The 25,543-nt window shown below is 38.5% G+C and overlaps 1 protein-coding gene across 4 annotated transcripts in view; it reads right to left on the bottom strand.

Annotated features, from left to right (window-relative positions):
- Nucleotides 1–25,543, bottom strand: part of LOC136873850 (angiopoietin-1 receptor) — a 540,166-nt gene that overhangs the window by 193,793 nt on the left and 320,830 nt on the right. For all 4 annotated transcript variants that reach the window (XM_067147131.2, XM_067147132.2, XM_067147134.2 and 1 more), the window contains one exon: nt 11,725–11,811. In XM_067147131.2, the coding sequence (XP_067003232.2) occupies nt 11,725–11,811 (87 nt within the window). The remainder of the gene's footprint in view (nt 1–11,724; nt 11,812–25,543) is intronic.

The following is a 25,543-nucleotide window of genomic DNA, read 5'->3' as shown; positions in this document are numbered from 1 at the left end:
AGATGGATATAAGACGCACTACAACTACACATCTCATTCACTGGTAGCACGGTAACCACTTCACCTTGCAGGCCAGAGAAAATGTACTACTTCACATGGTTTCCCTTTTCAGAGTGAATACGCAGGTGGGATTTAAGATGATGCTTGAAGATAAATGAACCGTCGCATTGAGAACAATGGTGCGGCCTCACTGTGGAGTGTGTCTTGAGGTGGTTTTGAAGGTTTTTTTTCTCAGGAACGTACTATTGCATAAAGAATAATGGTAGGATCTTACCCCAAAGTGAATTTGCATGTAGTCTGCTAGTGTGTGCTTGAACGTGAATGTACTACCGAATACTGAACAAAGCTATGGCCTCTCTGTGGAGTGGGTTTTTAGGTGGTCTTTCAGATCACCTTTTCTTAGAAACGTACTACCACACGAAGAACATTTGTGCGACCTCTCCTCGGAATGGGTACCATGTGGCTTTTCAGTCTTTCCTTGCTAATAAATTTACCATGACATACTGAACAACTGTACGCTCTCTCTCGAGACTGCGCAGAATGAGTTTGCAAATGGCTTTTGAGATGCATAAGCTGAATACAAGTATAACTGCATAATTTGCATCTGTATGGCTTCTGTCCCAAATGAGTTAGCAGCTGGTTTTCAAGGCGTCGCTTGCTAGTAAATTTACTGTCACATATTGAATAAGTGTACGGCCGCTCTCGAGACTGTCCAGAATGTGCTTGCAGATGGCTTTTAAGATGAGATCAAAGAATACAGGCATAAGTGCACAATGAGCACTGGTATGGTTTCTCTCCAGAATGAATAAGTTGATGGGTTTTTACATTATTTGCTCTTTTAAATGTACTATTGCAAATTGTACACCGGTATGGCCCACAGATTCCATTGAACGTCTCGTTAGGATCATCGTAAGACTGCATCAAACGTTTGATCAACATTCCATGGTTCTGCATATTGCTTTCTTCTTTGCAACATGGGACTAGTTGATCAACTTTATGTTCTTCTATGGACATTTCTTCTTTAACCTCTACTGAAGGGAGTGAAGAATTTGCTGTCACTTCAAGCCAGAGTTGCTGCTGAAGTCACCCAAGTAGTCAGGATGTGGTATTAGATTGGATCTCTTTATGTACAACTCATTTCTCACTATTCGTGTATGTGCCTTGTCAATTTTGGCTTTCGAATTCTTTATTAGTCTGGATGCAACAGCATTGGCATTCACATGTGGGACTGTGCTTGACAGCCTTGGATCTGTACCAAGTTTTCTTATAAGGTTCCAGGCTTTGCTACTACAATGTGTAAAGTTAAGTTCCACCACTGTTTTATGCCATTTTTCTCTTCTGTTATTATTGAGAGCTCTCAAAAGGTCATCAGTTGTTGTATCATTGTGAGATTCTTGATATTTATCACATAAATCATTGCATTCTTGAAACCATCCGGGGATGTATTCCTTCTGAAAACCACGTGTAATATAGTTTTTGGCATTAACTTTAATAGCACACACAAATCGTTCATAATTGGATGGAATTGGGGAATCCATTGAACGGTGTTATCAAGACCTTTCTGAAACAGTTCCCAGTTCGCAAGTTGAATATTCCATCAAGGTTGTGGGATGGAGGTGACTAGTGGAATTTCTGTTACATAATGAATAATGACTGGCCTATGTTGACTGTGTGGGACAGCTTTGTCCAATAATGGACCATTTATATTGGTATTTCCGCTATGTCATATCATTATTTCCAGATTTAGATACGATGCACAAATCAGGGGAATAATCCATTAACCATCTACCAGATCGGAATGTACCTAGATCTTTAGCGTTTTACACAAGCTGAAGATTGTACAAATCCATCCATTCATTTAGAATTGCTCCACTGTCGTCTTCATTCTTATATCGCCATATATGACTATGGCTGTTGAAATTACCGACATACACTACTGAAGGATCTTACAGGAGGATTTGGCCAACTGACCTGTGGAGGTTTGTAAATATTTACTATAGTGATGCCAGCAATCTCTACAGCCAAAAAAAAAAAAAAAAAAAAAAAAAAGATATCTGCCGTTCTGTCTTGATATGTTACTTTGTAGTCAGTGAGATGGGACTTGACATACGTAGCAATACCGCACTGTTCATCATTTATGGCTCCAGCCAGAGAATAACCATATATCCTTCACCTTCTCTAAAGATCTGTGTCATCCTTAGTGTGAGTCTCCTGTATTGCTATTACATCTATAGTATTCTGCATCATCAGGCATGAGAGATATTGACTCTTAGCAGTTGAAATCGATTTGATATTCAAGTGACATATCCGTAAGTTGTTACCAGTGGAAATTGATGAGTGTTCCATGCTTGGTTGGTCCTGAAAAGGACTATGCATTGATAAGTTCTCTTGCATACTTGTTGCTGTGTAGCAGCACCTTTGTGGAAGAACCAGCTGGTTAAACCGTTGCCCAGGGAACGCTCAATTACATTAACCACATTCTTCCTATTTTTTGTAGTCTGTAAATACAAAGAAATCCATTCGTCTGTGTTTACTGAAAATTTCATAATGAAATAATTAACTCATTGGCATACTTTGTCACCTGTCAGGCAGCCGCGCATGCAGTGACCATATATACACAGGCGCCTGGCAGGCGGTCTACTGAGAGGTAAGGTTTCTGCATCTAGTTCAAGACTTATGTCCATAGATGGCAGGACATGTAGTATACCTTCTGAAAGCTGATAATCTGCTCTCTCTCTTGAAGTTGGAACGAACATTATAGAGTGTGTCATGCAGCAGGCAATCACTCTCCAAGTAGGGCAATTACCCACTTGATAATCAGCTGAAATGGCCGGCCCTAATAAACATTGTATTACAAGGAATAAAATCAAATGTATATTACGTGATATTCAGAGTTAATTGGGCAGTGATGTAGTTTAAGAAAATTTAACAATTTTTTTACTGGCAATGAAAATTATAGCAGCAAAACAAATAATTTCATGTGAGAGTGATGCCACGTTTGAAAGTGACGATGATAATGAAAATGGCTGGGAATGGAATAAAACAGGTGATAAACCATTCAATTATGATTTTATATGAAATTCTGGAATAAAAACTCATCATAAACAGGACCCCCCACCCCTCCAGATCCCTTTCCTCTCCTTCACACATTTCTCAACATGTGATTCACAACTCTCTGTGTGATGAGATAGCTGCTGAAAGAAACAGTTTTGCCAATCAGTTATTCACAGAAAAAATTCCCAACTCACCCTGTATGAGTTCACTGGGAACATTTCACAAGGCTTATAACCCTAAACCATGCCGTGACTGTGCTGAAAGCAAGACAAGCAAGAAAAGTCTAATGAGATATGACACAAAGTATTTGGTGGCTTTGCATTTCCTGGAGTGTTTTAGGGTGTTTTACACCACTGAAACTTACAAAAGTTGTTCTTTTGGGTGCTGCCCTTCATTGCATCAAACAAGGGTTTGATAAAAATTCAGTATGTTGTGGATTACATGTATAAATCTTAGTAGCATAAAACTGTATCTTATGTATGAAAAAATGGTGCACATGCAGATGCTCAGTACATTAAAATTAGTATGTCAACGGGTTAATTTCTCTGATCCAAGTGTATAAAGAGGTTTTCATAAATGTTGAGTAAGTCACCTTTGTTTCTGCTCTGCAGAGAATCATTAAATCATTATCAATGGATGGAAATTGGTGATTAAAACCTGCCAATGACTTTTTTTTTTTCAATTTGCTTTACATCACACCAGCTCAGATAGCTCTTACGACGGCAGTGGTGTGTACTGTATAGGATAAGGACTGGCCAGGGAAGATGCGGAGCAATACTGAACAAGTGGGGGTGAAAGTCCTCTCCCCATTGCGACTGCGGTGAAGAACAGCAAACCATGGATCATATAGTGCTTGAATCTCCCCTTAGAGCATTTAGAGGCTCAATGAAAGATCTCCACAACCTACCACAAGAAGCCGTTGAGTGGATTAACCACCTGGACATAGTATTGTGAATATTTTTATAAACTTGAGAGTGTGTGTATATGTGTGTATTTCTGTAAATCTATACATACAAAATTTTTGTCGGTACATTGCTCAGAATTTAAAAAGGATGATATTTCTGTATCAGCCATGTCACCAGTAACAAGGAAATGCACTTTTTACTTTTCCGTAATTTCTGTCTGTCTATCTGTCTGTCTGTCTATCTGTCTGCATGTTTCTACACGCATCACGAGAAAACGGCTGAAGAGAATTTAATCAAAATCGGTACTCAAAGTCGTGGAGTAAGTTGCTACAATCTAGGCCATAAATAATTGTATTCTCACTGAGTGAAATTGTAGTTTAGGGGAAGGCCTAAAAGTTAATTCTCAAATATTTACATTATTAATGGTCATATCTTAATGAAAATTGGTATGCAAAGTCTGGGAATAAGTCGATACAATCTAGGCTATAAATAATTGTGTTCACGCTGAGAAAAATGGTAGTTTAGGGGAAGGCCTAAAATGCAATTCTCAAATATTTATGTCATTAGTGGTCCTATCTGAATGAAAATTGGTATGCAAAGTTGGGGAATAAGTCGCTATAATCTAGGCTATACATAATTGTATTCACGCTGAGTGAAATGGTAGTTTAGGGGAAGGCCTAAAATTTAATTCTCAAATATTTATGTTCTTAGTGGTTGTATCTATATATACAACATAACTAAAGGTATAGGGTATTAAATTTCCGATCATTTATGTCTCATACATTGTTACCGTGCCAGCTATGATCACAGAGATATTCATAAATTTGGTTTTTTGTTGCCAAGTCCATATCAGTGCAGAGTCACGAGAAAATTGGTAAACAGAATTTAATGAAAATCGGTATGTGAAGTTGGAAAATAAGGAACTACAGTCTACGCTGTAAGTAATTTTATAAGATGTCCTAATATCACAAAGTCGAAAGAAAACTAAATGTGAAGGACTACAATATAGAAAGCTCATAAAACTGATCAACAATAGCATTACGTTGACTATTATTTGTTGTGATGTGCTTTGTGTCTTCTGTTGCCACTCATCTCCGATAGAGAATATTACTGCTGCGTACCGAGTATTTGTTTTTAACTTTGCTTTATGTTGCACTGACACAGATAGGTCTTATGGTGACGATGGGATAGGAAAGGGCTAGGAGTGTGAAGGAAGCCTTGGTTTAAATTAAGGTACAGCCCCAGCATTTGCCTGGTGTGAAAATCGGAAATCATGGAATACTGTCTTCAGGGCTGCCGACAGTGGGGTTTGAATCCACTATCTCCCGGATATAAGCTCACAAATGAGTGCCCCTAACCACACGGTCAACTCGCCCGGTCGTACCGAGTGTAACAGCCTGCCTGAATATTGGCAAGAATTAGATGGGGAGTTAAATAACTTTCTTCTTTAGCATGCCATTCCTCTGGCTCATAAATTTTCTGATACTACTGGTATGAACACACTGGTTCATCATAGCATTCGAGCTATTCGATCCCTACTCTGAGGCACTGATTGGAATGAGCAGTGTGCATATCTAACGGAATAATGGCAGAAGAGTGCGTTTTTTGTTTGATCGAGTATTTTATATGATAACATTGCTTTTAATCGCTACATTCCTAATGACATTTTTGTAATGACTTATGTTGACTTCAGTTAGAAAAACCGTGTCAGTCTTTCTGAGAATCCCGTAGCAAAGCATGGGTACATCAGCTAGTATTTTTTAAATAACTGATATCATACGATAAATAAATAAGTGAGTTAATACTGTTACCAGACACAATTTTTATTTTTATTAAGTTGTATTCCATAGTGTTTCAGAGCTTATACTCTATCATCAGGAGGTGAAATGAAAGCATGGTTATGTTTAAATTGCTCTGTATTGACTGTATATCATATAAAATTCCTACAAAGAAAAGCAGTTAAAGAGGTTCCACCTTAGTAAATACAATTTGAGTCTTAAATAAACTTTAAGAACTAGTTCAAAAAATGGTACATGTTTCATCCCTTTTCTAGGCCTTCTTCAGCCAATGGAAATGTGTTACAATCATAAAACGGAAAGGACCTTTGTCTGAAGAGCATAAACAGGCACTCGTTGCTGGGCTCAGAAGATACTGGCAGGAAGTCAAAGCCGGAACAAGAACAAGACCTAGACACTAAAATGAAGCTGGTTGTTACCACACAGTCCACAGAGGCTCAACTCGATGTATTAAAAACAAAAAATGTACAAGTAACAAAGATATTAAGACATAACAATGAAGAGAACTTTTAAGAAAAGTAGTCATATTAAAAGATTTTTTTTTGTCCTCACTGTGTAATGTTCCAATAAAAATAGCAATCACCTGCATATAAAATGATGAAAAGCACTTATTCTCAAAAAGTTGTTCACTTATTTTGTTGTTAAATTAATAAACTTCATTGTTTGTCCATATTGAACCAAGATTACAACTTTTATTATAATTTGGGTCCACCTTATTCAATACATAAAAATTGTTGCTTAGATGTAATTACAACATATATTTCAATCAGAACTAGTTTCGACGCCCCTCTGCGACATCATCAGCTGATATAAGTTTGTGGAAAAATTGACAATCATATAAGTTTATCTACATCAAATCGATCACAATTTGAAACCATATTAACAACATACAACTGTGTTAAAATTATACTGTCACTAAGTCCATATTTTCTACAAGTCCAAGACTTATGCCATAAACTGATAAAAACATATGCAAACTGGTTTGCCCACTTACAAAATAACATGGATTTAAAAGAACAACAACTTAAAAATAGTCTTGAAGTACTATGTGCTTAATTTATCGCACTTCTTAAAACTTGACATAGTAGTAGAAATAATTCAATAAAAACTTCAGTGTCGCTTTAATGGAGTTAGTCAAGTAACTTTCGATGATGAAACTGTGTTCCACCAGAACAAATTTGGAAGGACACAACAATGCGCAGATGCCCGGGATGTGGAGAACCAATGATATTGAGCCATGTGCTAGGGAAGTGTTTTGAAGGTGAATTGTTGGGAAACTCTCATCATCATAGAGGGCACTCTTCAACTGCCACATCACTACATAAGCTATACTGGGAAGATTATGATGAGATGCACTGTGCTTCAGAGGATGGCAATAATCTGAATTAACAGAAAAGAGAAACAAGGACTGATTTTAGACCTAACAGCACAAATGGAACAGGACAACCAGAAAGCAATTCATGTTGACATTCGTACGGCACCTTTTAAAACACTGTCTTGCTAGGGTATTAAAAAATGGTGAGTGTAATTTTAAGTATATATATATATATATATACTCCTTAAAAAATGTTTTGCACCATGTACATTTTTTGTGTTTGTGAAGGATGTTCGCTCTAAGAGTTGTTACATAACAGACAGACATCTGAATGATGTGAAATGCTATGTGTTAGTAGACATGGAGGTAATACACAGAGTCTCAGAACAGTCCAGAAAAGCGCACTATTACTGTCACCTATGGACACAACAAGACAAGTGCACATTTGTGTCCTGTGTCAACAACAGCAGCTGACAACCAATATGTGCCAATACTGGCTCACAGGAACCCAGCAGACACTACAACAGAACTGCATAATGCCTTATGGCAGGCAACCGGTAGGGCTGTGTCCACGCAGACAATCAGAAATCATCTCCAAAGGGACCATCTACACTCAAGAGTTCCTTGGCGAGCATCTGCACATACACCCCAACACCATGGCACCAGGCACAGATGGGCAAAGGAGCTCTTCAACTGGACTCCGGAAGAATGGAAATGAGTCCTCTTCACGGACGAGTGCCGAATGCGTCTGATGCCAGATAATCATCAGACAAGGTAATGCCAGACAAGTTCTGTACACATTCCTCATGCCCATCAAGGAGGCGAATCCGTCATGTTTTGGGGCGGCATTATGTATGGACATCAGACGCCACTCGTCATAGTGGGCAATATGACTGGTACACAACACCTGAACACTAACCACTCTTCTTCTTTTCACCCCCGCATGTGCATGTACAAACAAAACTCGTTGATAATAAATGACCGCCTCTTTATTATACATTGCTAGCACAATGACCAACCATACCGACAACATTTCGGCAACAGATTTGTTCTAAAAAATGACAACGCATGCCCGCACCACTCCAGTCTTGTGAACCTCTTCCCCAGGGAGGTCCATATCCATCAGATGGACTCTCCTGTGGTGTTTCCAGACATGAATACCATTGAACTTGTCTAGTAGGCTGAAACAGGCAGTGCAACGACAAACAAATCCACCGCTAACCCTGCCCGACCTCTGGAAGTCTGCTGTCCTGGAGTGGGACAGGATTGACCAGGACAGCCTCAACCGCCTTGTGGGCAGCATGCCCAGCATACCGTGATGGGCCTGATCATGCTTCACTGCATGGGGTGGAGTAAGACCATACTGTGAAGCAGAATCACATTCCCATTTTCGATAGGTGGATGCACGTTGCCAATGAATAGTGTTTGTTTTGTGTCTGCCATTGCTTTTTCTTTACACTGATTGTGTTATGTTTGACACAAAGTGTGTATTTGCACCCCATATATCCACTAGGGTCATCAGCAACCTAGAAACATGTAACTTCAGGTGGTGCAAACATTTTTTTTGCAAAAAATTTACTCGCTATAGCTAACTGTTGTTATACCCGATTTTTGTATAAAAGTTGGAATAACTCCCATACACATTAAAATCAGTACAAAAAGGCAATCAGTTTGTTCAAAATCTGCATTTCTGTGTATGATATCCACACAACAGCTTACTTGTTTGTTATTTTTCGTGAAAGTGTGAGTTTAATTTCATTCTGAAAAAATCATAGTACCGTACCGTATTTCTGTCCGACTTGTTGGCTGAATGGTCAGCGTACTGGCCTTCGATTCAGAGGGTCCCAGGTTCGATTCCCGGCCGGGTCGGGGATTTTAACCTTCATTGGTTATTTCCAATGGCCCGGGGGCTGGGTGTTTGTGATGTCCCCAACATCCCTGCAACTCACACACCACACATAACACTATCCTCCACCACAATAACATGCAGTTACCTACAAATGGCAGATGCCGCCCACCCTCATTGGAGGGTCTACCTTACAAGGGCTGCACTCGGCTAGAAATAGCCACACAAAATTAAAAAAATTACCGTATTTCTTCGAATCCAAGACGAACCCCACCTTTCCCTTCAAATATTTAAATCAGGATCAAAAAGTGCTTTGTAAAATCATATGAATGCCTTTGTTGTACAGTACGCATTTTAGACGCCGAACATTGGTTTTCATTATACCGTATTTATTTTGCGGCTGCACAATTATTCTTTATTCCTGTGGGTTTAATGACCATTAACATAAAATTGGCATCGTAATACCGAAGAGAACCCGTTGAAAATTTGCCGGCAATACCTATTCCGTGCGTCTCTACAATATGACGATCCATCAGGAAAATATTCTTGCTGCCTATAAAACTGTTACTTTTACTCAGCATCAGATATAACCGGCTATGCTATGCGCACGTCTCGCTTGCCGAGTTCGGCCAACTTCAGCGGCTAGCGATGTATAGGCCTAATCGCGGACGTTGAAGGTCAAGGAATGAGTTTATTGCACCACAGTATGGTCATTCTGCCCTTGTGTTTTTCGTGCACATACTTCACAATTTCATCTTCGACTTCTTTAATGCGTCCTTGTCGCGTACCACTGAATGCATTTTTTGTACAGTACGCATTTTTTTAGCTATCTTTGTCTTCACGCTAAGGTCAAATATTGGCTTTAGGCCTATGCATTAACTTAAAATTTCCATCATAATATAAAACCCGTTATTAATTTGCTGGCAATACCTGTTCCGCATATCTTTACAACATGACTATCAATCACGAAAATGATCCTGCTGTCTATAAAACTTAATTTTATTAAGCGCCAGGTACAATAGATGCGTTATAACTCTGCCACTGAGTAGCCGTGGCCTTTCTAAGAATTCGAAGGCTCACATGTTTTGATAACATTCTGCAGATTTGAGAAACATTTTTGTAGAGGCTAATAGAATGTCATTCTCTTTTCACTATTTCCCAAAATCCAGTGACGTTACAAACAGGCACTGTACAACCAGTTGTCACAGCTAGCGATGTATAATAAAGAGGCGGTTGTTTATTGTCAACGAGTTTTTTGTGTACATGCGTGTGTGGGGGTGAAAAGAAGCAGAGTGGTTACTGCAGTAGGTGCCAGTGGTATTTGTTACTGTTAGACTGGGAATGCAAGGCAACCCTTGAGTTTTTGCATGAAATTCTGAGAAAAAACGTTGTCTTGGATTCAGAGAAATACAATATCATTCATAGGCTTCTGTGGCAAACATTTCAGATATCTTCTTCAAACGGCATCGCCTAACCTAACTGTATACATATATCATGAAAACATATTTGAAATGCATGTACAGAAATGATAGCCTCCTTGCTAAAAATTTACACACCGGGTGAGTTAGCCATGCGGTTAGGAGCGCGCAGCTGTGAGCTCTCATCTGGGAGATAGTGGGTTCGAGCCCCACTGTCGGCAGCCTTGAAGATGGTTATCCGTGGTTTCCCATTTTCACACCAGGCAAAGGCAAAGGCTGGGGATGTACCTTAATTAAGGCCATGGCTGCTTCCTTCCCATTCCTAGGCCTTTCCTGTTCCATCGTCGCCATAAGATCTATCTGTGTCGGTGTGACGTAAAGCAACTAGCAAAAAAAAAAAAAAAGAAATTTACATGTGAATAACGTTTCCGAAATGTTGCTAGTTGCTTTACGTCACACCGACACAGATAGATCTTATGGCGACGATGGAACGTGAGAAAATATGAACTATCCTCTGAAATCAGTGGTGTATTCTGGCATTATCTTGAGGTGTACCACATTCTTACTTAACTTCAGCCTTGATTTTAAACGAGTTAACAACTTCTATCGGCCACGTTATTCACACATTTATTACAAAAATGTGTTATCCTCTTTTATTTTGAATTTCTTTAGATTACAGCAGTTGACAGATATTACTAATCGACTCCAACATCGCCTTTGAATTTTGATGAGAGAGCTCACCAATGCAGATAGCGAGAAAACTATACCGTACCGAAGATGACTGATTGCATTTTATAGCAAATGTTTCAGTTTACTTATTCCTATCCTAACTTAACCATACTATACGTATGATGAAAACACGCTTCAAGTGCCAGTAGAAAAATTATAACCTTCTCGCTATAAATTTACATGATAATAGCCTTTCCGTAATTTAACCAGATGCGAGAAAATCTAACCTCTGACACTCCCCTACTGGAAATAGCGAGGAAACAATACGAAGGTAATCGATCACATGCAACATAATCGCTGCGGTGCATATATACTAATAATTGGAAAAATCACGCGCGCTTAAGCGCTCGTAATAACGGATGCATCAGTGATAGGGCTCTCACTGTAACCAGAAGATAATACACAGTTTAATATAGGAATTTTGAAGGGACAGCAAAAAATCGGTGTTATGATGGGGTCCTCGTTATATGCCGTACTCGCTATAGTGGACTTCTACTGTATATTACATTTTAAAACTCCTGAAACATTGACTGTGACACTCAGTGTGTTCTCTGGAAACTCTGTGTTCTAGATTGAAGTATACAAGTCTGCTGAAAAGTGTGCTATTGATGTGGAAGATCACTTTCAGACTATTCTGAACAGTTTCCTTTACAGTACTTACATATCTCACAGCTCTTCCCAGAATATCCTGGTACACAGTTACACTCTTTACTCTCCTTATCCCATAGTCCATGCATACAATGACTATCTATAAGAGAAAAAAAAAACAGATTAGTCAGCAGAGAGTATAGATTTTATAGGTTACAAACAAAGAAAGGATATAATAGGTCTGCTGAAAAACTGACCGACCGAACGACTGACTGACTGACTGACTGACTGACTGACTGACTGACTGACTGACTGACTGACTGACTGACTGACTGACTGACTGACTGACTGACTGACTGACTGACTGAGAAAATACTGTTGTGTCCATTATCTGAACAGAAACAGTGTAACATACCACATGGTTAGAAATGTTTATCAGTGGTTGGAAGAGCTCAACTAAGACATGCAAGTACTTCCTTGGTCCTCTTATTTTCCAGACTTTAGTATCTGTGAGACAATATCAGTCGTCCTGATCATACTATGGATACTTCACAACTCACTCTCCAGCTCGTGTGGGATACACTCAGACAGTATGGCTTCAAATACCTTTGACAATCTACCATCATTCTGTCAGTCTAACTGCTAGCCATGTTGCACACATGGTTACTCTGGATTTTTAGCCGGTGGTCATTATAAAGGGATTCAACTGTGCATATTCTTGCAACTATCATGCATTTAACCCTCTTGGAGCTAGGCGGTACTGTGAGTACCCACCCTTTAAATTTTAAGAGCCGATCAGTTCGGCCTTTAAATATCCAGTTGGCAGTTGCCAGAGCCGATTACATCGGCCGGCTTAAAATTCTATGATATACATAATTTTTGTGGCAACCTATAGTGACGTGCATACTTTTCTGACAATCTATAGTAAAAGGGCTGCGTATTATTGTGTGCCTGACCTTGCTTAAGCAATTCTAAGAGGGTGTTCTAGCTTTCACAAGAGTCGTTTCCTGTGTTTAGAAATACCGCTAACCAGTCAGTAAGAGATTGCTCCTTGCAGTGAGTGGATTTGTGACAGTAAAATGCCAAGAGGTTCACGTGATTTTTTTTTTTTCAGCAGGTAATGATGATGATAAATTAATGGAGTATTTGGAACAATGCAAAGTCAATACAGATGATTTATCGGGTAGCGATAGTGAATTTAGTTCAGGGAATAGTGACAAAATTATACCGGACACGCCCCCGGAATCACTGCAACTAAAGACGAGGTGTTTATTTGTTTCTAATGGCATTAAAGCTACTGTGAATATGGTGGTAGATGAAACTAGTGGTGATGAAGATGATGATGATAAAGATGTTTCTGGAGAACATTTTGTGGAAATTTCTCCCAATGAACCTGACACTGTTCCTCAGCCTCCTATCTCCTTCATGGAACTTCCTGGACCTAAACATGCCCCTACGTCTAATTCTTCACCCATATCAAACTTCAATTTCGTTTTTCACTCTCTCTTTGCTAAACCTTAGAGTCACAGAGACTAATCACTACGCTGACCAACTCTTTACTTGTAATGAACTGTCACCCAATTCCTGCTCTCAATGTTGGAGACGCACCACAATTGATGAAATAAGGGCATCCATTGCTGTCATCCTGAATATGGGACTGATAAGAAAACCTACTACTGTTTTGTACTGGAGTACTGTATACCATTTCATTATCCCTCGGTTTGGTGAAATGTTCTCAAGGAATAGGTTTCAACTTCTTTTAAAAAAAATTCATTTTATTGACAACAGTAAGCTTTCTCCTCATGGCTCACCAAACTATGTTCCCTGTGCTTGATTTCAGCCTCTTGTAGATCATGCTAATACGCTATTTAGACATCATTATACCCCTCACCAGCAACTATCCATAGACGACAGTTTAGTTGGAACTAAATGCCATACACCACTACTCCAATATATGCTGAATATGCACCATCACGTGTGGGGGATAAAATTTTGGATGTTGTGTGACGCAGTTAGTAAGTATTGTGTTGGTTCCGATATGTTTCGAGGAGCAAGATCCATTGAAGACAAAAACGACATCAGAATTAATGGACTGGCCTATGCTGTAGTGATGAAATTTATATCTCTAGGGAATTATTTTATGAAAGGTTTTTACGTTCAGACAGATAATTATTTTACGTCAATCCCCCTTGCAAAACATTTATATTCAGTTGGAACATTTATTACCGGGCACTATATGAAGAAACAGGAAGGGACTACCAGATGCTGGAAAAAGCCATTTAAATTAGTTTGTAATAAATATTTCAGACAGGGGTCAATTTTACTAGTAGGATCCAAACAGGTAAAGTCTCAGAAAAATTAGGTGGTGGTTATTAGTACACGCGGAGCTGCAATAGAAACAAAATATCATCTCAAGAATGGTCTTAAATGCGTATTTGTTGTATTTAGAAAACTGTAACAGAAAGAAAATGACAAGGCTCTAGTTCTACTCCAGTTAAATTGAATCTCTGAGTGTTGAATGGTTTGAGAATAGACAAAAAATTATCACGAATATTCCTGTGCGTGGCATAAAACTTTTGTCAGGTAAATCAGAAAGACGGTGCATTGTATGTAGCTCTCTACAACAGAGAAAAAGGTCCCGAACGGTGTGTGTCAAGTGTGATAAAGGCCTGAATACTAAATGTGCAGCTCTTCATAAGTGCCCTAAATAAACAAAATATATTTAACGTTCCATTTCAACAAAACACATAGATTTCTTGATAAAGTTGTGTTGGGCTTAAATATTTTTATTATATTTATTGCTCCTATTAGTGTTGATGTAAATATACGACTATACCCCTAAGTGCTTCAACAGTGGTCTCAAACTTGAACAACATTATATATCTGGTGATAAGTCTTCATCTCAACAATTTCGGTGAGTAAATTTATTTTGTCATTTTCCTTCTTTTTACTAGTAACATACTACATTTGAATTTGTTTTTTTGTGTTTTTCTTGTTCTCGTTCAGAGTAATTATTTTATAGAATTATGTTCAGAAATATTTCTCTATCATTACGTCAATGCCGGTCCCCGCGGGCCAAGTGTAGCATGTCTGCCTCTCACCCTATTACGATCGCCGTATCTACAGTACATTTCCCTACCTTACATACTGCTGTTCGCCTCGACCTTGTCCTCGCCGCATCAAGCACTCTGCTCACCTGTGCTCTACCAGTGTGATTACGTCATCCTCGCTGCACTTCGCCATTGCCTGTGCGCTGTGTGTACACGTGACCTCATGTTTCTCGAACTCAATGGCTTGTAGCCTTCTCTACTTTTCTGGAATATTCTATTCCACTATATATTGCCCACTCCGCTTCTCCATATTTGAGTCGGGTTTCATAGCGGGGTGGTGGAGTGCCAAAGTACTGTGCCTCTTGTAAATCATGTCTATTCCATCTGGACTCTGTCTTCAAGCTATTTGGTGAGCAAGACTTATTGTAATTTATCTTCATTTGGACTTTAAATTTTCATCCGGCCTCTTGCCAGTTCAAATTTTCTTCCGTCGAGTTGGTATGCTACATTTTAAAGCTCATAGACTGCATCACTATATGAACATGCGCTACGGACAATTATAAATTATTTATAATCATTTCAGATGTCTTCTTGGACCTATGTAAAAATTGGTAAATCTTGGAATAACCCGGTGAAGAAAATCCTTTCCCCGCCCTAATCCTTATGTCACTTACCTTCCCCCTTTCTTTTGTCCTTCTTTTCTCTCTGATCTTTACTCCTGCTGTCCTATTTAGTTTTTATATTTATTGCACGTTGGTAAATTATTTATTAGGCTTTCCCCTTATGCATTTTTGGATATTCAATTTGTAAATGTGGCACACTTTTCAGATTTTTCTCTACTCTGGTATATTCATCTTTCACCATTTGTTATAAATTTATCTTCGATTTTATTTATCTTGTTGTTATGTTTTATTGTTAAATATATATTCTATTCACAACGTCATTTTTTTGGTCTTCCTATTGGCCTAGCTCCTTCTCACTGTGCGTTTCCTTGGTTTAAATCATTCATTATTATTATTATTATTATTATTATTATTATTATTATTATTATTATCTATTTCACTACTATACTTTGGTACACTGAGCTTTCTAGGCGGTACTGCTAATATCTTATTCAGATTACCTATCACTATTGTATGATAGTACACCACCTACTATAGTATGATAGCAGTACCACTCACTACAACCCGGAGGTCATGAGTTCAATTCTCAGCCAGGTCAAGGATTTTTACCTGGGCCTGAGGGTTGGTTTTAGGTCCACTTAACCTAAGTGACCCTATGTGATTACAATTGAGGAGATATCTGAGGGTGAGAGGGCGACCTTGGTATAGAAAACCAAGAACAATGACCGAAATAATTTGTCTCACTGACCAAGCATCACCTTGTAAAGTGCAGGTCTTCGGGCTGAGCAGCAGTCGCTTGGTAGACCAAGGCCCATCAGGGCTTTAGCACCATAGATTTTTAATTAAGCATATTCTGATGTATTGTAAATTAATATTTTGCAAATAGATACTGGAACCGAAAACGAGAAAAGGTTTTCCATGAAAATAAAAACTATAATATCAGCTATTATTTTTTATTTTTTAATAACTTAGGATTATTTTTTACACTATGTAGCCCGCACGTAAAAAATTTCATGTCAGTGTTTGCCATACATCGATATATATGCAAATTTTATCGGTGAGCAAAACTGTCTTGTTTTTACTAATGACAAACGTTTGAATTATTTTGTTTTTATTTTTCTTGTTCATAGTAATTATTTTTAGAATTATATTTAGAAATACATTCTACATTATTATGTTTCTTTTGTATTGTAAATGATTTTTTCAATCGTTGAGAGAGACAGTGTGAAAATGTTTTTCTTTTCCTAAAAATAAACATTATCTACAACCATAATATCAACAATAAAACATTTTTGATTCTTTATATTACTCTGAATCAGTTGTTTATTTTATGTATTACAACTTTTATTATAATTTGGGTCCACCTTATTCAATACATAAAAATTGTTGCTTAGATGTAATTAAAACATATATTTCAATCAGAACTAGTTTAGACGCCCCTCAGCGTCATCATCAGCTGATGTAAGTTTGTGGAAAAATCGACAATCATATAAGTTTATCTACTTCAAACTCATCACAATTTACAACCATATTAACAACATGAAACTGTGTTAAAATTATACTATATTTTCTACAAGTCCAAGACTTATGAGTCTTAAGCCATAAACTGATAAAAACATACCGTATGCAAACCAGTTTGCTCACTTATGAAATAACATAGATTTAAAAGAACAACAACTTAAAAATAAAATAGTCTTGAAGTACTTTGTGCTTAATTTATCACGCTTCTTAAAACATGCCATAGAATCATAGTAGAAATTATTCAATAAGTATGTAGTCGACATGTAGAAAATTTCTTGCCGGTATTTGCCATAGACCGGTAGATATATGTATATTTTAAAATACATGTATTTCCACTACAGTAGTAGAATGAAGGCGGAGCTCTGCCCTCTTGCAACTGATGGTGAGCAACCAACCAGACCGGCTCCTGGCTCCAAGAGGGTTAAACATCAGTCATTCCTGTCCGGCACCATGGCTAAATAGTTGGTGTGCTAGCCTTTGGTCACAGGGGTACTGGGTTCGATTCCCACCAGGGTTGGGAATTTTGACCATCATTGGCTAATTTCGCTGGCACGAGGGCTGGATGTATGTGTCCACTTCATCATAATTTCATCCGCATCACGACGTGCGGGTCGCCTACAGGCGTCAAATCAAAAGACCTGCACCTGGCGAACTGAACATGTCCTCGGACACTCCCGGCTCTGAAAGCCATATGCCAATTCATCAGTCATTCCCACTGGATGTTAGTTAGCAAGAGAAGAATTTCATTGTTTCAATTTCAGGTGTATAACAGAATGCTTATCTAGTCCAACCTAATATACTGTAAGGGGATGATGATGATGATGATGATGATGATGATGATACGATTTATTCACTTCGGGTACAATACACTTACAAACATTCAGTAGGGTATAATACACAATTTTTTCAATTATTTAACTTGCAAAGCATTTATGTGCTTATCTGGTGAAGCTGTTACATATTCTTGCATTCCTTCTTATTTAAACCCTTATTAACATTTCTGCATTTACATCATCATAAAATATTTTACATAAGTCATCCAGTGTTGCTGTTTTTTTATTATTTTGATCTAAATGAATTATAAAACGTATCTTTCAATGTAGAGAAATGTATTTATGAAGCAATTTGTTCAAACATTTAGAAAATATAACTTGTACTTACCAAGATTCATATTTGTTATAATACCCACTGATCTGAAAATAACCTCTGTACTGCAATTTTGTTCTATGCGTATGTTCATTTATAATTCTATATTGTGGCTTCCAATAATTTTCTTCAATTATGTTGTATATATAAGGCTGTTTAACTCTCTTTCATTCTTTTTCTTCTTCTTATTATTATTATTCCTCCCCTGCGAACCATGTGACCTCGCCGCAGTGGGGAGGCTTGCGTGTCCCAATGAAGCAGATAGACGAGCCACAGATACAACCATATTGGATGGGTATCTGTTGAGGGGGGATAGCAGCCTTTTGGAAACTGCAAGGGTGGCAGTCTAGATGATTGACTGATATAGCCTTGTAATAATACTCAACATGGCTTAGCTGTGTGGATACTGCTACATGGCTGAAAGCAACGGGAAACTACAGCCGTAACTAACTCCTGAGGACATGCAACTCTCTCTATATATATGATGTACTGATGATGGCTCCCTCCCTAGTCCCCCATACGGATTTCCGGGTGGGGACTACACGAGAGGGGGCGATCATCAGGAAGATGGATACTGACATTCTGCGAGTCGGAGCGTGGAATGTTAGAAGTTTGAATCGTTGTGGTAGATTAGAGAATCTGAAAAGGGAGATGGATAGACTAAAGTTAGATGTAGTTGGTATAAGTGAAGTACATTAGCAGGAAGAATAGGATTTTTGGTCAGGCAACTACCGAATTATCAACACAAAATCAAAGAGAGGAAATTCAGGAGTTGGTTTAATAATGAATAAGAAAATAGGGCAGCAGGTAAGCTACTACGACCAGCATAGTAAAAGAATTATTGTCGTCAAGATAGACACCAAACCAATGCCCACCACAATAGTGCAGGTCTATATGCCTACTAGCTCAGCAGCTGATGAGGAAATCAAAAGAACATATGAAGAGATAAAAGATTTAATACAATATGTAAAAGGTGACGAGAATCTAATTGTGATGGGAGACTGGAATGCAGTGGTAGGCCAAGGTAATACAGTTGGAGAATTCAGATTGGGACGAAGGAACGAAAGAGGAAATCGGCTGGTTGAATTCTGCACTGATCGTAAGTTAGTCCTTGTCAATACTTGGTTCAAACACCACAAACGATGGCTTTATATGTGGATGAGACCTAGAGACACTGGAAGGTATCAAATAGACTTCATTATGATTAGGCAGAGATTCAGAAACCAGGTGTTGGATTGCAAAACTTTCCCAGGAGCAGACGTGGACTCTGACTATAACTTGCTGGTCATGAAATGCCATCTGAAGCTGAAGAAATTGAAAAAAGGAAAGAATGCAAAAAGATAGGATCTAAACAAGACAAAAGAAAAGAGCGTGAAGGATTGTTTCAAGGAACATGTTGCAAAAGGACTAAATGAAAAGGCTGAAGGAAACACAACAGAGGAAGAGTGGATAGTCATGATAAATGAAGTCAGCAATGCTGCTGAAGAAATGTTAGGAAGGAAGAAAAGATCAACTAAGAATCAGTGGATAACTCAGGAGATACTAGACCTGATTGATGAACGACAAAAATACAAGAATACTAGAAATGAAGAGGGCAGAAAAGAATACAGGTGATTAAAGAATGAAGTCGATAGAAAGTGCAAGGTAGCTAAAGAAGACTGGCTGAAGGAGAAGTGAAAGGATGTGGAAGGTTGTATGGTCCTAGGAAAGGTAGATGCTGCATACAGGAAAATTAAGGAAACCTTTGGAGAAAAGAAATCTAGGTGTATGATTATTAAGAGCTCAGATGGAAAGCCACTTCTAAGGAAAGAAGACAAAGCAGAAAGATGGTAGGAACATATCCAACAATTGTATCAAGGTGAAGATGTAGATAATTTGGTTATGGAACAAGAAGAGGCTGTTGATGCTGATGAAATGGGAGACCCAATTTTGAGGTCAGAGTTTGACAGAGCTGTGAGCGACCTAAATAGGAACAACGCACCTGGAATTGATGACATTCCCTCTGAATTACTGACTGCCTTAGGAAAAACCAGCATGGCAAGGCTATTCCATTTAGTGTGTAAGATGTATGAGACAGGAGAAGTCCCGTTCGATTTTCGGCAGAAAGTTGTTATACCTATTCCCAAGAAAGCCAATGCTGACAGGTGTGGAAACTATCACACCATTAGTTTAGTATCTCATGCCTGCAAAATTTTAACACGTATTATTTACAGAAGGTGAAGCTGAGTTGGGAGAAGATCAATATGGCTTCAGAAGAAATGTAGGAACACGTGAAGCAATCCTGACTTTATATCTGATCTTAGAGGATCGAATCAAGAAGGACAAGCCCACGTATATGGCATTCGTAGATCTAGAAAAGGCATTCGATAATGTTGATTGGACCAAACTATTTAAGATTCTGAAGGTGATTTGAATCAGATACCGAGAATGAAGAATTATCTACAATCTGTATAAAAATCAGTCTGCAGTGATAAGAATCGAGGACTTTGAAAAAAAAGCAGCAATCCAGAAAGGAGTGCAGCAAGGCTGCAGTTTGTCCCCCCCTCCTTTTCAACGTCTACATAGAACAGGCAGTAAAGAAATCAAGGAGGAATTTGGAAAGGGAATCACAATACACGGAGAGAAAATCAAAACCTTGAGATTTGCCGATGATATCGTTATTTTATCTGAGACTGCAGAAGATCTCGAGAAGCTGCTGAATGGTATGGACGAAGTCTTGGGTAAGGAGTACAAGATGAAAATAAATAAGTCCAAAACAAAAGTAATGGAGTGCAGTCGAACGAAGGCAGGTGATATAGGAAATATTAGATTAGAAAATGAAGTCTTAAAGGAAGTATATGAATATTGTTACTTGGGTAGTAAAATATGTAACGATGGCAGAAGTAAAGAGGACATAAAATACAAACTAGCACAAGCAAGGAAGAGCTTTCTTAAGAAAATAAATTTACTCACTTCAAACATTGATATAGGAATTAGAAAGAGGTTTTTGAAGACTTTTGTGTGGAGCGTGGCGTTGTATGGAAGTGAAACATGGATGATAACTAGCTCAGAAAGAAAGAAAATAGAAGCTTTTGAAATGTGGCGTTACAGAAGAATGCTGAAGGTGAGATGGATAGATCGAATCACAAATGAAGTGATACTGAATCGAATTGGCGAGAGGAGATCGATTTGGCTAAATTTGACGAGAAGAAGAGAAAATGATAGGACACATCTTAAGACACACAGGACTTGTTCAGTTGGTTTTTGAAGGAAGTGTAGGTGGTAAGAACAGTAGGGGTAGACCAAAGTATGAATATGACAAGCAGATTAGAGCAGATGTAGGATGCAGTAGTTATGTAGAAATGAAAAGGTTAGCACAGGATAGGGTGGCATGGAGATCTGCATCAAACCAGTCTATGGACTGATGACTCAAACAACAACATTATTATTATTATTAACATTTACAGTGAAATTGAGAAATATCTTAGAGGCAATGATCACTTAGAGTAGTGCGATAATAAAGTAAGAAAAAAACCATAATTACCCAATTACAATAGCAACAACAACAACAACAACAACAACAAGAGTACAGCAAGCAATTCCATGAAAGAAAAAAAATACTAGAAAGAAGGAGGGGTCATTTTTGGCCCTTATAAGAATTCAATGGTCTGCTGATGCCGTAATTTATCTTAGATTTTGTTCGGACTATATGAATTTTCATCATTGAGGCTTTTTTTACCATTGTTAATTTATCGATATTCCAGCCTAAACAGCTTGGCTCCCCTAATTCAATTAACCTAAAAGAACGGAAGGGTCATTTCTGAGCCCTATTGAATTTTTAAAACAGTGTGCTTCCTGTTTACATAATTCTGCTTCACTTTTCTTCCCTTTGCATGGAATTCATGATTTGCGTCTTTCCCCACTCCATGTCATGTGGTACCCAGAGACCCCTCTGAACCAGCAAGAGTCACATATGAGAATCTAAACAAGCCATTAGCAGTAATTGTTGTGCATTTTGTTGCATTCATTTTAAGAATGATTTCTAAAATATGGAGGACGGAAGGAATTTTCAACAGGAAGATATTATAGGTTCTCTTCAGGAACTCAGCAGAGATGACTGGGGATGAGAGGGAGAGGAACAGCAGAATAAATGGTGTCAATTCCACTCAAACCTCTACTTCATATCCTTTGTCCCAATTGGAGAACAAAGAGATGTATCCAGCTAACTCATCTCCATCTGAATCTGAGAATGAAGGAATATCATGTGCAACATTATTTTCACATCACTGCAGCTAGCTGATAAGCTGAAGTCGCAGCAAATCTGTCTCCTTGGTACAATGAATTGGGTAAGAATCAAGGTTCCATTGGAGGTCAATAGTTCTCGTACCCTGTTGTATGACACCCAGATGCTAAAGATGATAGACATAACTCTATTTATCAAGGTAAGATAAGTATGAATGTAGTGGTTCTCAGTTCTCTTCACCCAGATGTAAAGTTGGGGACTGACACAAAGAAGAAGCCAAACACGGTAACACTTTACAATGGAACCCAGTATGGAGTTGATGTTGTGAACCAAATATCCAGAACGTATACTGTTAACCAGCTGCCCATAGGTGGCAACTATACACATTTAGTAACATTCTAGAATTAGCAGGAATAAAGGCTTGGGTGCTGTAACAGGCAAGTTACAAATATCATGATCTTGGACCCACCGTTTCTGTTACAACTCGCTGACGAATTTAACGAGGCAAACACGCATAACAGAAATAATAGGACCAGAACTGATGACGTTGATTATGATAACAGCAATGAACACCTAATGACCAGAAATGTGGGAATTCCAAATGTGCAATATCTGTAAGAAGGACACAAAGGGTGTGCACATGTGTGAAACATGCAGAAAAATTGTCTGTAAGAAATGAACTGGAACAGAAAAAAGTGATTGTCAACTGTGAACAAAGTTTGTGAATTGTGAACTACGAGGGTGATGTACTTCATTGACACACATATTGAACTTAACCATGTGCCATTCATACCACTGTATATCAGCATGGCTGTATTATTAGTTGTTTGTACCTACATCGATAAATCTCCCTGCGACATTTAGTTTGTTAAGTAGTAGTAGATCTGTACTTATAATGTGACAGTACAATTTAGAATATAATATAGTGATCAAGAACAGCATTGGAACTTGTTTTTATTGTAGGAAAACTATCCCCATCCCTGTTTTCATTCATAACTGAACTTAAAATTATATTTCAAGTGGGGGCCATATTTGACCCCACCGTACTTTCAGGTTGTAGAAATCATACCATTTTTCTAGTGTTAAACCAAGTATGCACTATCTTCATACCAGTAAGCCTACACACACCAATAGATATCTCCATGCAGATTCTCACCATCACCCTGCCCAGAAACACGGTACCCTTACAACTCTAACTACCAGGGCCAGGAGGATTTGTGAAGTGTAGCTCTACAAGAGGAAATTAACACCTTGAGAACCACCTTTGAGAGCAATGGTTACAGCAAAGCTTTGATCTCGACGGTTCTGAAATCAATGCACAATCGGACGTCTGTTAAGGAAAAAGATGTAAAAGGAACTGCTTACCTACCTTACATACATAACATGACAGATCGTATTGCAAAAATCTTATGTAGGTGCCATGTACGAACTGTTTTTGGAACATCAATTAAGATTAGGCAACTCCTGTGACCAACTAAGGACAGTTTGCCTAAATTGCAACAACCTGGTATCTACAGAGTTCCCTGTACTTGTGGCAAGACTTCGAGAATGGTATGCGCTCGCATCAAAGAACATACCAGGTGTATCAGACTCAACCAACCTGATAATAAATCAGTTGTTGCTGATCATGCCTTAACACCTGGTCATGATGTCATGTTCCAAGAAGTGGATGTTCTTGCCCGTATAAAGCAATATCGCCCAAGAATCATCAGGGAGGCGGTTGAAATACAGTACGTGAACACCCAGATAATTTCAACCGTGATACAGGCTACAACCTCAGTGAATCATGGCTACCTATTATCAGAACCATTAGAGAATGATGCTTTACTGTTGCCATTCGTTGTCACTAGCATGGGGCTAAAATGGCATCCCTTTTGCATCTTAGGGCACCACTTTAAGTTCCTTGTTGCTTTCTCCTAGCAACCTTTAATGCGTCATTTCATTTCTCTGTTGTCTGTTGATGAAGAAAGGCAAGGTTCCTTTTGAAACGCATATAAAGTGTTTATATAGTTCATTACATGGCATAAGCCCAAAATATACTTCATGAATAGTTACACAGGCCATGAAAGTCTAAATGATATTAATGTCTTAACACTTTCCACACTATACGGTATCCGGGCACACTGCTTTCCTGGTTGTGTAAAGAGGAAGGTGTATAAGTCTCTGGTAATACGCCCCTTAGAATATGGTTCCAGTGTATGGAACCCACACCAGGACTACTTGATATGAGAACTGGAAAAGATCAACGCAAAGCAGCATGATTTGTTCTAGGTGATTTCCAACGAAAGAGTAAACAGTTCCTATCTTGAGGAGAATGAAGACCAGGCCAGTCAGTGCACTTATCCGGAGGTGTGCATTCTTCTGCACCATGACCTTCTCTTCCACATGTACCACACACAGACTGATTCAAACAACGAGAAATGATATGCCCAAATCTTTGGTATAGACAGCACCACATGGGAGGCAAGATGTATGGCTTCACATCCCAATGAATGATTGTTACCTTGACTTTTTCAGGTAACAATGACCGCTCGAAGGAGACAATGAAGGCACCGGTAGCAACCTCTTCACTATTGACTTTGCACATAATGCGCCAGATGTGTGTCACACCATGGTTCTTCATGTCTTTTATCACCTCATTATCAGTGTTCAAAATGAGGTCATGGTGGAGATAACTCTGCGAACCACAGTCAAGGATTTGTGCTCTTCCACTTCGACAAAAATTTCACCAAAGTAGTCGCACTCGATCAACAGATCAGCTTGCACAGCAGTGCGTATCTTCAACAACAAACTGCCATTGCACATTTTCTTAACCCTAGAAGTGCCGAGTGTTTTTCCTTAAATGCCAGGCCATTTTCGCATGTATTACACATTTATGATTTTGACAAATTTAAGCACGTTTAGTGCAGAAAAGTTAGGCATGCAGCACACCATATTACTCAGAAAGCTTTATTTAAGATGCTTGTATAAGTATTAGATCATTTACTTGCATATCTGGTGCGTATCAGGCGATCAAAAATTTGGAAAACTAAATAAAAGAGTTTTTCATTTTTTCAAGTTCACCATTAGTAATAAATAACTACTCATTTTTTAAAACCACTATATACAAAACACGCGAAATTTCATCTAGTTATCAAAAATAGTAAGTTCTCAAAGGTAAAAACAAAATAAAGTTGCAAAAGAATTAAAATTTCCGAGCTGCACACAGTTCCGTCAGCCACCGAGCATTACTAGGAGTCAATCTCGGAGAGTTTTCTTTTCCTGCCGTGCCTCATAGAACTCCAGAAGTACTGCAATTTATGATAGCATTGACGGTGCACCCCATGTTTA

Source organism: Anabrus simplex, chromosome 5 (assembly GCF_040414725.1).
Source record: "Anabrus simplex isolate iqAnaSimp1 chromosome 5, ASM4041472v1, whole genome shotgun sequence".
Taxonomy (NCBI): Eukaryota; Metazoa; Arthropoda; class Insecta; order Orthoptera; family Tettigoniidae; genus Anabrus; species Anabrus simplex.
This window is presented reverse-complemented; position numbering and strand designations above follow the sequence as displayed.